This window comes from Lissotriton helveticus, chromosome 7 (genome assembly GCF_964261635.1).
Source record: "Lissotriton helveticus chromosome 7, aLisHel1.1, whole genome shotgun sequence".
Taxonomy (NCBI): domain Eukaryota; kingdom Metazoa; phylum Chordata; class Amphibia; order Caudata; family Salamandridae; genus Lissotriton; species Lissotriton helveticus.
The window spans coordinates 1,932,674,465-1,932,688,027 of NC_136068.1; the positions used below are offsets into that span (position 1 = coordinate 1,932,674,465).

Consider the following 13,563-nt stretch of genomic DNA (forward strand, 5'->3'; position numbering starts at 1 on the left):
ACTGTTTCTTCTATTTCCTGGAGAGAAGGCATGTCAACAGAAGAGAAAGATGATAAGCAAAAACAAGTGAGCAGCTTATAATAATTCAAGTGATCTCGGTAGCCCTCATTGTAGGGTGCATTGAGATTTGGGGCCAACATGTAAATCGGTAAAATCACTGAATGTCTCAAAAGGATGCTAGTTTATTATTGTATAACATTTTGTCATTTGTTCAACAATTTGAAAGGTTGTCCAGAAACAGTTAAAGTCCATCCCTACACAGGAGGAGTTCCACCATACTAACACTGGTAAAAGGTGCACCTGTTAGAAAGCGCAAAGACCCTGCAAAGCGGAGGTAGAGTGGGCTACGGGTTACAGAGTGGAGGATGAGTGATGGGAGACAACATTAAGAGGTGGTGAAGGAAAGGCAAGGGGGTCTGGAGCCAATCTAGGGGTCAGATGATACCAGAGACCAGACAGACAGCACTAGAAGGTCCAAGACACATCCTAATCTGTGGGAAGTCCACACACAGGGTTTCATTTTGCACCAGGAAGATAAAGATAATTACCGCTTTCTGGACTGTGAATGTGTTGCGTATCCTCGGTGTATGGATCAGTCACCGGATGGGGCTCGTCCTCTTCTTTAATTTTGACTGGTACTACTGCTGTGGTGGTCTCAAGCCCTGAATCAACAGAAACACCCATATGTGATCAGTCAGCAGAATTCCATTTTCCACATAAAATCACATGTTTGTTTACTCAAATAGAACAGGATAAGTACTTGGCTCTAACTATTGATTTATAGTCCATGTATAATCACATGCTTTGCACGCTCCTGACGTTACAAGTTGTTTTTCTTTCAAATAGAAGTTTTGGTTTAGAGGTGACTTGTGATCCCTCCTTTAAACCCCCAATGCACCATGACAAAGAGCCCATCTCAGACTGTTATTTTTTTTTACATAAAGTTCGGACATGCTTTGGCAGCTTTAACAAGATCAAACTATTTTAAACTGGCTGGAGCAATATAACAATGGACCTAAAGATGTGGCTACATATTTATGTGCCCTATCTTCCTTACGTCTCCCTACTGAATCTATTTCCTCTAATGAAGGGACTAAAGTGTATATCCGGAAAACCACAATGGGAGCACACTGCTAGCCTCTCCTCCGGATCGCCCCGCTCCATTCTGGTATATGCAGTGCGAAGAGTTTCAGAAAACGTTCGGGAGTGTTTCACCAAAGTTGGTGCAAGTAAGTGCTTGAAATTTCCAGTATCTCTAGACACGAGACATGGCTCGTGTTTCGGGATAGTATCCCTCATCAGTAGAGAAAAGTTCTGGGGTGGTTGAGAAGGCGCCAAACAACAGTCACAGGCTTCGTTGCCTTACTTCTCTACTGATGAGGGAAACTATCCCGAAACCCGGGCCATGTCTCGGGGCTAGAGATCTTGGGGACAACGAGTACCTACTCGCACCAACTTTGGTGAACCACTTACAAACTTTGTTTCTACTCTTCGAACTACACGCACTTCAAATACCAGAGTGCTTAGGGGCGATCCGGAGGAGAGGCTAGCGGTGTGCGATCCATTGTGGTATTCTACTTATAGCGCTCCCATGAGCCCCGAGCTGATGAGAGGCTAGCGGTGTGCGATCCATTATAGTATTCTACTTATAGCGCTCCCATGAGCCCCGAGCTGACGAGCTTCTGGAGACGCACCTGCGCGCCGGAGAGGCATCAGGGCCTGTGACGGATACTTGGCGGCCTTCTCATCCACCCCAAATACTTCTCTACTGATGAGGGAAACTATCCCGAAACCCGGGCCATGTCTCGGGTCTAGAGATCTTGGGGACAGCGAGTACCTACTCGCACCAACTTTGGTGAACCACTTACAAACTTTGTTTCTACTCTTCGAACTACACACACTTCAAATACCAGAGTGCTTAGGGGCGATCCGGAGGAGAGGCTAGCGGTGTCCGATCCATTGTGGTATTCTACTTATAGCGCTCCCATGAGCCCCGAGCTGACGTGGTGCTGGAGACGCACCTGCGCGCCGGAGAGGCATCAGGGCCTGTGACGGATACTTGCCGGCCTTCTCATCCACCCCAAATACTTCTCTACTGATGAGGGAAACTATCCCGAAACCCGGGCCATGTCTCGGGTCTAGAGATCTTGGGGACAACGAGTACCTACTCCCACCAACTTTGGTGAACCACTTACAAACGTTGTTTCTACTCTTCGAACTACACGCACTTCAAATACCAGAGTGCTTAGGGGCGATCCGGAGGAGAGGCTAGCGGTGTGCGATCCATTGTGGTATTCTACTTATAGCGCTCCCATGAGCCCAGAGATGACGAGCTTTTGGAGACGCACCTGGGCCTGTGACGGATACTTGGCGGCCTTCTCATCCACCCCAAATACTTCTCTACTAATGAGGGAAACTATCCCGAAACCCGGGCCATGTCTCGGGTCTAGAGATCTTGGGGGCAAAGAATGCCTACTCGCACGAACTTTGGTGAACCACTCACAAACTTTGTTTCTACTCTTCGAACTACACGCACTTCAAATAACAGATTGCTTAGGGGCGATCCGGAGGAGAGGCTAGCGGTGTGCGATCCATTGTGGTATTCTACTTATAGCGCTCCCATGAGCCCCGAGCTGACGAGCTCCTGGAGATGCACCTGCGCGCCGGAGAGGCATCAGGGCCTGTGACGGATACTTGGCGGCCTTCTCATCCACCCCAAATACTTCTCTACTGATGAGGGAAACTATCCCGAAACCCGGGCCATGTCTCGGGTCTAGAGATCTTGGGGACAACGAGTACCTACTCGCACCAACTTTGGTGAACCACTTACAAACTTTGTTTCTACTCTTCAAACTACACGCACTTCAAATACCAGAGTGCTTAGGGGCGATCCGGAGGAGAGGCTAGCGGTGTGCGATCCATTGTGGTATTCTACTTATAGCGCTCCCATGAGCCCCGAGCTGATGAGAGGCTAGCGGTGTGCGATCCATTATAGTATTCTACTTATAGCGCTCCCATGAGCCCCGAGCTGACGAGCTTCTGGAGACGCACCTGCGCGCCGGAGAGGCATCAGGGCCTGTGACGGATACTTGGCGGCCTTCTCATCCACCCCAAATACTTCTCTACTGATGAGGGAAACTATCCCGAAACCCGGGCCATGTCTCGGGTCTAGAGATCTTGGGGACAGCGAGTACCTACTCGCACCAACTTTGGTGAACCACTTACAAACTTTGTTTCTACTCTTCGAACTACACACACTTCAAATACCAGATTGCTTAGGGGCGATCCGGAGGAGAGGCTAGCGGTGTCCGATCCATTGTGGTATTCTACTTATAGCGCTCCCATGAGCCCAGAGATGACGAGCTTTTGGAGACGCACCTGGGCCTGTGACGGATACTTGGCGGCCTTCTCATCCACCCCAAATACTTCTCTACTAATGAGGGAAACTATCCCGAAACCCGGGCCATGTCTCGGGTCTAGAGATCTTGGGGGCAAAGAATGCCTACTCGCACGAACTTTGGTGAACCACTCACAAACTTTGTTTCTACTCTTCGAACTACACGCACTTCAAATAACAGATTGCTTAGGGGCGATCCGGAGGAGAGGCTAGCGGTGTGCGATCCATTGTGGTATTCTACTTATAGCGCTCCCATGAGCCCCGAGCTGACGAGCTCCTGGAGATGCACCTGCGCGCCGGAGAGGCATCAGGGCCTGTGACGGATACTTGGCGGCCTTCTCATCCACCCCAAATACTTCTCTACTGATGAGGGAAACTATCCCGAAACCCGGGCCATGTCTCGGGTCTAGAGATCTTGGGGACAACGAGTACCTACTCGCACCAACTTTGGTGAACCACTTACAAACTTTGTTTCTACTCTTCAAACTACACGCACTTCAAATACCAGAGTGCTTAGGGGCGATCCGGAGGCGAGGCTAGCGGTGTGCGATCCATTGTGGTATTCTATTTATAGCGCTCCCATGAGCCACGAGATGACGAGCTCCTGGAGACGCACCTGCGCGCCGGAGCGGCATCAGGGCCTGTGACGGATACTTGGCGGCCTTCTCATCCACCCCAAATACTTCTCTACTGATGAGGGAAAGTATCCCGAAACCCGGGCCATGTCTCGGGTCTAGAGATCTTGGGGACAACGAGTACCTACTCGCACCAACTTTGGTGAACCACTTACAAACTTTGTTTCTACTCTTCGGACTACACGCACTTCAAATACCAGAGTGCTTAGGGACGATACGGAGGAGAGGCTAGCGGTGTGGGATCCATTGTGGTATTCTAAAGTGTATATCCACAAAGACAGAGTACAAATTTCCTTGAGTCTCTCTTTGCCACGCTCACCGGGAAGTTCCACACGATGAAGAAGCAGATCTCCTCGGATCTCTGTGAAATCCGTCGAGACATTGACTCGGTGGTCGAAAGAGTGGACACTCTGGAGATGCAGGCATCAGCAAGGGATGACGAGATTGCCCAATTTCAGCAGGAAGTTCTCTGTCTTCAAGATCAGCATTTGGACCTTCAGGCCAAGACCTCAAGGAAGACCTCGAGAACTGATCCTGGTGGAACAATATCCGGATCCGGGTGGTTCCTCAGGGCATTGAGGAACAGGATATCGAATCATTCGTCGTGGAGCTCTTTCGGAATATCTTGGGTGCCTCCCCGAAACAACAGATCAAACTGGACCGGGCCCATAGGGTCGGACCTCGGCAGCTGGCGACTGCTCCCCCCCGGACATTTTTACGTGCGTTCATGATTTTCAACTCACAGAAAATATCCTGCGGGAAGCACAGCCAACCACCCCATAGAGTTTCGTTCAGCTAAACCTTTCTTCTTCCAGGACTTAGCCGCCTCCACTCTACAGAAACAGCGAGAGTTTCGGCCTGTCGCGGCTTTCCAGTGCTCCAGGGACATTCCCTACTCCTGGGGCCACCCTTTCAGGATTGTCTTTACGTGGGAAGGCAAGTTGCGCCAGATTTGCTCCCTACAGGAGGCTACATCGCTCCTGGGTTTGCCCAAGGAGTAAGCGGCTGCCCCGGCACATGAGGACGCTGGTGATGGGAGCTGGCAGATGGCAGTGAATGGGAAATGCTTCCCTGCACCTGTGCCCCGACCCAGACACCATGGAGAAGGAACGTAAGGCGGTGATTGCAAACTTGGCGGAGGGTTTGGATACAGCGGACTGAAAACGGCACGGACCGGATGCTATAGGGGCTAGTTAAGGGGTCTCTCTTGGCCTTTGGGGCTGGGTCTGGTGAGGCGTCCTGCTGGACATCTCACGCCACACCATGGTGTTGCTCACCCAGGACACTTATGGACTGTTCCAGTTCAGTTGGGTTTGTTTTGTTGCATGGGAATGGGGTCCTCTCCTCCTTCTGCGCTTGAATACCGCGTTGATTCATGGGATACGGTGGGCTTTGAGGTGTTCTGGCGGGGCAGTGGGTGGGACTGGGCCCTTCCTCTCAAGCATCTTCATAGGCTTTTTTGATGAATTCTCTTGTCAAGGGCCTTAATAGCCCCACAAAGAGGCGGGCGTTATTGTCCTTTCTGGAAAACTCAGATGCCCCATTTGCCTTCTCCAAGAAACGCACCTTTTTTCTCACGATACACACAGGCTGCGGTCCAGAGCATTCCCTCACCAACTGTTTTCCTCCCAGTCCACGAAGACGGCTTTGGTGAGAATCCTAGCAGCTGCGGGGTTGCAGGGCACCATAGGTCTCAAGCGGGCTGAGTTGAGGGGTCGACTATTAGCTTATACCTTCACAGTAGGACCACATACCTTCACGGTGGCCTCAGTGTACGTCCCTAATGAAGGACTGGAAGGGTTCTTACGGGAAGCGATCCTGGAGCTGACGGGTCTCCCTGACAGGTCCCTAGTTATAGGGGGGGCTTCAATTTGTTTTTTGACAATGAGTTGGATAGGTCCTCCCAGCAGACGGGACAAACTGGGGCCATCTCTAGCAAAGGGAAGCGCCTGCTCACGGACACAGGGCTTAGGGATATCAGGAGGGCTTATCACCCGACATCCAGGGAATATACCTTCTACTCGCATTCCCACAAAACGTATGCGAAGATTGACTATATCTTAACATCTGATACACTAACACAACAGTCTCAGAATGCAGAGATTCTTCCGTGCCTTTTATCTGACCACTCCACAGTTGGCGTGGCACTATCCCTACCGCATGGCCACCCCCATCGCCTTTGGCGGCTTCGAGAAACAATGCTGCAATGCCCCTCGGTGGTTCAGCGGATCAAAGACACAATAACGGACTACTTGGCAAATAGCGACACTCCTGATGTCTTGATGGTGACCCTGTGGGATGCCTTAAAGGTAGTTGTCAGAGGAATTTTTGGGGATCTCGGCAGCGGACAAGAAGGGAGAAACGGGGACAACTCTTGAATGCAATTACAGAGCTAGAGCGCATTTACCAGAGAATGGGTGCTCCGAGGGTCTGGAAACAACTTAAGGCGGCAAGGGCTCAGTTAGCCGGGCTGAACGTGGACAGGGCTGAATATGCCTCCCTTCGGCTTCGACATGCCTTCCACATCGGGGGCGGGGGAGGACAGGTGCGGGAGACTCTTGGCCAATAGGCTACGTGCACAGAGACGGGCATCCCACATTGACGGAGTCATGGATGTGATTCTTGGGGATGTTAATCTCCATCTGGACCATCAAAAGACCATGGAATCGGCTGCCTTCCATGATGCTCTTCAAGCGGTCCAATTAAATCAAGGGCCACATATTCGACTCATGAAGCGGGTCATACGCTTGACCCCATCTGTTCAATTTTGTTATCCAGGTGGATAAACCCTTGCCAGTTTGTAGATCGGATCACTTCCCGATTTTTTTTTTTCTTGGGAAGTGGCGCGGCCTGCTCAGGTAGGGGACTGTCATCGTCCTCCGGCCTATAGCAAAATTGATCCTCATCAGTTTAACAGCTCCTTGGCTGCCTTCAGACCTCTCCCCCAAAATAACCTAGAAGAATATGGTAATGGGTTTAATTTTTGGATCTCAGATTCAGTGTCAGCTTTGGCTGCTCCTTGTCGATCCAAGCTGGCAAGAGACTCGCCCTCTAAACCATGGTTTCCCAGGAGCGGAGGAACCTCAAACATGAATGCAAAGTTTTGGAGCAGGCTTGGCGCTCTGGGGGTTACAGGCCTGCTTCAAACTGGCCCTTAGGGCTAAACAAAAAAGTTATTACTCTTCCATAGTCGCCGCTAAAAGGCTCTATTACGCCTCACGGATTGATTTGGCTAATAATAATGCGAAGGAGATATTTGCTATTTTTCAAAATTTCATGGCCCCCAGCGCACTAGTTCGAGCAGTGCCTGTCTCAATCACCTGGTGTAATACGCTTTCCCAGTTTTTTGTGGACAAAATATGTAATTCTTAAAGCTTTGAAGTCCAGATCCCCTAAGGACCCTTGTGCCGCCAGACTCCTTGCTGCCGCCGTGGACACTATTAATCCGGAAGTTAACTGAATTATTAGTATGTCCCTCAGTAATGCTATGGTTCAAACGCCATGGAAGCATGCACTGATTCTCCCTCTCCTCAAAAAGCCTACGCTCGATCCTTCAATACCCGGGAATTACAGGCCAATCTCGTTCCTGCCTAGTTCAGCTAAGGTATGCAACAAAGTAGTCACTAATCAGCTTACTAACTATATCGGCATTCGGCCTGCTGCATCCAGTGCAATCTGGCTTCTGGGCGGCCTACATTACGGAATCTTCGTGCTTGGATGCCGGCGGGAGGGCTGCATTAGTTATGCTTGACCTTTCGGCGGCATTAGACACTGTGCCGCACTCTCTGCTCCTTTTGGAAATTGGCATGTCTGGTTCTGTCGGAGGTTGGAATAGGTCCTTTCTCGAAGTCCGAACGCAGCAGGTCTGGCTCCCTCCTTGTGCCTCGGAGCCTCAGCAGCTGGCCACTGGTGTCCCGCAGGGATCATCACTTAGTCCCCTTTTATTCAACATCTATGTTACCCCGCTGGTTTTTCTAGCGGAATCACTGAGGGCGAAGATGATGGCCTACGCCGATGATACCCAGCTTCTGTTTTCATGGGGAAGAGACGATGAATCTGTCCAGTCGGCACAGCACTGTTTTGCCTCTGTTTTCCATTGGCTGGCCCAGGCCCAGCTGAAGTGCAATGAAGGGAAGTCAGAGGTTCTCTTGTATGGAACTTTTACGGTCGACTTCAGAGCTAAGCAGTGGCCTCCGGGTTCCCCCCTGCCTAGTGCAGGGAATCATACTGCTAAAAATCTAGGGATTTGGTTCTCTGAGAATCTGAATTTCTCGTCACAAGTTAATAAACTTGTCGGGACGTGCTTCAGCACCTTGAAGGCCCTGAGAAAATTCCTTTCCTTTCTCCCAGGAGGGTCCCGCCCAATATCTGGAAGGGGTGGCTACAGCCAAGTTAGTCCGGAGTCAGGTTTAGGAGCTGGAGGCCCCTATCCAGCTTGAGAAGGTAGACTAGGCCATATCTAAATTGAAGCCTCATAAATCTCGGGGCCCAGGTGGCTTTTCTTCCGCCTTTTTTAAGACCTTAGAGCTCTTGGGGCAGGTCCGGATGATGCACTTGGGTCTCTGCTCTCTCGTTATCTCCCATCCAGATCCCTTCGATCTGCTGGCTTATCTCAACTGGTAGTGCCTCGCATACGGCTAGCCAGATGGGGAGCAAGAGCCTTCTCTGCTGTGGCCCCTAAGCTCTGGAACTCCCTTACAATTGAGGTTAAATCTCTTCCCTCAATTGATTTGTTTAAAAAAGCCCTGAAGACGTGGTACTTCATCAAAGCCTATCAATGATGGACTGCTGGGTTGATCTGCGAGCTGCATTATTTGTTTTAGGCGCTTTGACGCCCATGGGCAAAGTTTGCGCATGATAAGACTCACATCATTCATTCATTCATTGTTGGCTTCTGGCGCCGTTGCTTGTGAGGGAATACAACTCCATCGGGGCTTCCATCCCTCTCCCATCCTCGATGCTGGAAGCGCTTGTTTCTGTGATTCCTAAACCCGGCAAGGAAGCACAGCTTTGTGCTTCCTACCGCCCGATTTCCCTCCTTAAAGTTGATTTAAAGATTTTTACTGGGATTCTGGCTCAGCGACTGGCCACGCTGGAAAAGCCTGGGGAATCTCTTCCTGCTCAGCTGGCGGAGCTCGACCAGTTCGCCTCAGTGTCGGGCTTCAAGATTAATGTGCACAAGTCTCAGGCCCTTAATCTATCTTTGCGCCCTGACTCCCTGGCCTTGTTGCAGTGGTCCTATAGAATTAAGTGGGCATCGGGTACAATTCCATACCTAGGCTTGCAGCTCTCCGCCGACATCCTGACGACTAATAGCATAAACTATACGAAGATACTACGTCATGTTCGGGATTGTCTTCGGAAGTGGCGGCCCTATACACTCTCATAGCTTGATCGCATCGCAGCTATAAAGAGATCCATACTTCCCAAGTTAGTCTACCTGTTTCAAACGATTCTGCTGGCTCCCCGTCGGGAGTCATCCTCTCCCTTCAAGGATATATAAGGCACTTCACCTGGCGCGATCTTGGATGCGTAGACACCTGAGCTATAGAGACCCAGTAGACGGTGGCTTGGGCAGTGATGGTTTCTGGGGCTGGGTGGAGGGGCTCCGCCCTTCAAATTACAGGTGAAATGGATAGTAATTGCATATTGCAATTACCATCCTATTTACAATATAATAAATGCACCAAGTGCCTTAGCCTGCCTAGTCTGTTCTCCAAACGGACGCGAGGCAGACCATAGGCACATGCACACCTATGCACTCGTGTGCATGTGCCAGTTATTTGGTGTCCAGTACAACATAGCGATTTAAGCAGCCTATGGGCAGAAACACTGTCAGCATATCAGATCTGCAATACTTGGGGTCCTCAGGGACCTCCCAGTAATTACGTGTTGGCGGCGCCATATTTTAAAGCAGCGTGGACAGTATCAGACCAGTACTCCCGGGCCTGCTTGTGATTGATTCATTAGGGGAGGGGTTGCAGCCTGTGAGGCAGGGTCACATGCTGCATGCTCCAAACAGAATACACTGCGCATGCTTATGCGCCTTGTGTATTCTGTTTTGAGCATTCCAGGCAGCCTGTGAGAGGATTTAAAGAGCTTCCTGCCACCTTGTCAGAAACAGAAACGCCACAGGTCAGGATGATGGTGTGCAGTAACTCCGTTTTGTCTCTCCACTCTTCTCATCGCCTATTTACTTTTTCCCTCCCGTCCTCTAGCGCTTGTCTTTGCGTTTCTTTCTTGCTTTCATGCACTGTCCTTCTCCTGTCAATCTGTTCTCGCTTTTCCTTACCAGCTATTTCCTTTCCCTGTCTTTCTCTTTAGCAGCAGCTGCAGTCAGAAATAAATTAGGCACTGGGGCCTTTGGCAGCATAACCATTTTAAACTGTGCCAGGCTGAAAAACAAAAAATAAACAATGCTTCTGAAATTCACATATCCAGGACTTTTGCGTTCTGTGTGTATAAAGGAAATTCCCTAATCACATTAGATTAGGCAACTTGCTTTCTAATAACAAAACGGTACAGGCTAGATTCATGACACTTTTCAGAAACAACGGTCTAGGTTGCTTCGTAGTATGGCACAATATAGAATGCTGCCTCCTAACGTGTCCCGTGCTACAAATAAACATACTCCCCCTTAGCACTTCAGTTGCTGAAAAAAAGCAACATACACAGTTCTCGCTATACCGCCAGTGCAGTGGGATGCATTTCTGTACAACTAAATTCCATCCGCTTTACCTTGTGGTGGGAATAAAAATCTGTGTAAAAAGCTTGGGAATTGAAGACTTCATCTTATAATATTCACATCCCTAGGAACGGATGAAGATATAAAGACATGTTTGATAATGTAAGCTTAACAGATTTTTACATATTGACAGGCACTTCAGAAAATATGCACTGCCTGCAGTCTGTACTCCAGAACTCTCAATCGTGACCCACTATATACAGAGGAAGTGACTCGTTTGAAAGCAGAGGTGGGCGACCCAACAAATTAACAGGGAGTGCCAAGCCAATCGTTTAGCTTGGCTGTTAGAGTACATGCACAAGCCCAGTCCTTAAAGTCTTTGCTGTGTAAATCATAAAGAAGTAACAAATTATGATGTTTCTTCAAACTTCAAAAAAGTGTATTTCTTCAATGTATGGAAGCTTTGACATTAATATGTCACATTATAGCACAGCACTGAGAAGTACTCTTTAAAGGTTACAGTTTTAAACATGAACCATATTTGAAGTCATGCAAACTCTGTACTTGCCCAGATTAATATAGCGGAAAGTGTTAGTCTAAATATAAAAACGTGCTAAAAATTGCTCCAAAATACAAAATCTATTCGGGAACACACTCCCCCTGTCCCCCGCGAACCCCTTTCTCAAAATGTCAGGCTTGCTTGCTTCTCTCACACACACTATACTTCATTCATTGCTCTTTCGCCCTACCACTTTCAAATTTTACCAGCAGCCACTGGGCTTGGGTGTCCCCAACCTCCGGGCCTACTGGTTGGCGGTGTAGCTGAGAGCTTTGGTCAAATGGTCTTGCCCAGAATCGGAGAAGAACTGTTTTTTTATGGAAAGGTCTCTGGCCGGGCAGCCCCTTTGGGGTTCTGCCAGGCCCAGGAATCTGTACCTCTCCAAGGTGACCCAACCAACCCTGCTAACACCGGACAGAGTGGCTATCTCCCGGGGACTTACAACTTTCCCATTACCACTAACACCCATAGTGCACACCTCAGACTTCACCCCGGGGCTAGACTCAGTGGTATTCTCACATTGGACCTTGGAAGGCCAATGCTCTATAGGGCACTTTTTCGACATAACAGGCCCCCGGGCTTTCTTTGACTTTCAGCGGGACCAGGCCATTCCTGAAACGGAGCGGTTCCGTTTTTTACAGATACGTCATTGGGTGATGCACTCTGAGGTGCGGGAAGGAGCAGCTCGACACCTCACCTCCTTTGAGAAGTGGCTCCTCATGAGACACACTGATGCCCACCTGACAACGGACTTGTATAAATTCGTCAGGGATGCTCCTAACGACGGGAAGACGCCTAGCCAGCTGCGCTGGGAAGGGGAACTGGGTCGCGTGTTGACACAGAAAGAATGGTCTGATATCTACTACAATGCTCAAGATACTGCCCGAAATGTGGCAGTTATTGAAACGGTCAGGAAAATAGTCACCTATTGGTATTCGACCCCTCCCTGGCTACACAAAGGGAACTCTTCTCGCAGTCCTCACTGTTGGACGGCATGCAGCTCTCTGGGCACTCTCACTCATCTCCTATGGGATTGTCCCTTGCTGTCGGGATACTGGGCACAAATCCTAGATGACATTGACTCCCACTTCGACACTGAGATCCCTCGCTTCCCAGCGTATGTTCTTCTGGGCCTTCCAAACCTGCTCACCTTCCCACTTAGGTCCCAAAGGGGTCTGCAGATGGCTCTGGCTTTAGGGGTGGCCCTACAAAATATCCTCTCTTGCTGGGGTACTCCGAGGGCACCAACCTACCTGGGGTGGCTACACAGGCTTTGGGGAATCATTGGGATGGAAAACATTTCACTCTCTCTCACGCGCCCAGGTGCCGCCTGCCATGACTTGTGGAAGCCATTCCTTTCCCTGATGAGTACAGAGCTCACCTGCCCTAAGTATCTGAAGCTCTTATGACTCGCAGATCCCCCCACACGCGTAGGCCCGAACAATCCTGCACACCATTAGTACCCCACCATTGGGAAATCTTGCAGTGTATTCTTTGGTCACTCACTATTTTGCTCTGTGTAGCTTGAAGGTTGGAAAGGAAGGGGGAGGGAGGGTGGGATTACGGTTTGGTATTCTGTTATGGTTTATCTACCATCGAGACAGCCCTCCGGTTGGGCCTCGTTATCATGATCATTGCCTGTGCTAGGCTTGTAAGTGGTTCTTTAAGTCAATAAAAGAAATCTAAACATAAAATGCTTTAGGGGTTCTGCACGGACCACCTCCTCTCACCAGCACATCCTTAAATTGGCATAATTGGGGGTGAAGCAGGTGCCTATCAGAGTCCCCCTCATCCACTGATATAGAGTACCACCAAACAAAAAGATGCTGTTGTTCAAACAAAATTCTATCACGTCAATCAACATGAATGTATGCAACCAACAGTATATGGGACATGCACTCAACAAATATTTACATGCCCATGCCTCATATGATATATTAATGTAGTGTGTGGCTATGTCTAATGTAATGAGCCTGAATTCCTTCTCCTAATGAATCTCTTTTTATAAGAAAGTCTTTAATGTTCTTTACATACAAAGGTAGGGTACTTACAAAAGGCCTGCAGGAAGGGTCTACATAGAGTGATATGCTCTCGTGCAAACTTTCTTTGACTAGTACTGTTGGCCTCCCTGGTGTTTTTTTTTCTGTCAGTTTTTTGTGTATTTTAGAAATTACATAGAATACTGGGAGTTTAGGAAAACCATTTCACAGAAATATGTACTCTTTAATCATTAGAAAACCACTATCTTTGCAATTGTTGAGTTTATCTCAATATTATTTAATCAAAG

At 49.1% G+C, this 13,563-nt stretch overlaps 1 protein-coding gene across 2 annotated transcripts in view; it reads right to left on the reverse strand.

The window, feature by feature from the left end:
• The window catches only part of LOC144770934 (uncharacterized), a 91,888-nt gene that overhangs the window by 45,308 nt on the left and 33,017 nt on the right, over nt 1–13,563 (reverse strand). For both annotated transcript variants that reach the window (XM_078655766.1, XM_078655767.1), the window contains exon 4: nt 549–662. In XM_078655766.1, coding sequence (XP_078511892.1) covers nt 549–662 — 114 coding nt within the window. The remainder of the gene's footprint in view (nt 1–548; nt 663–13,563) is intronic.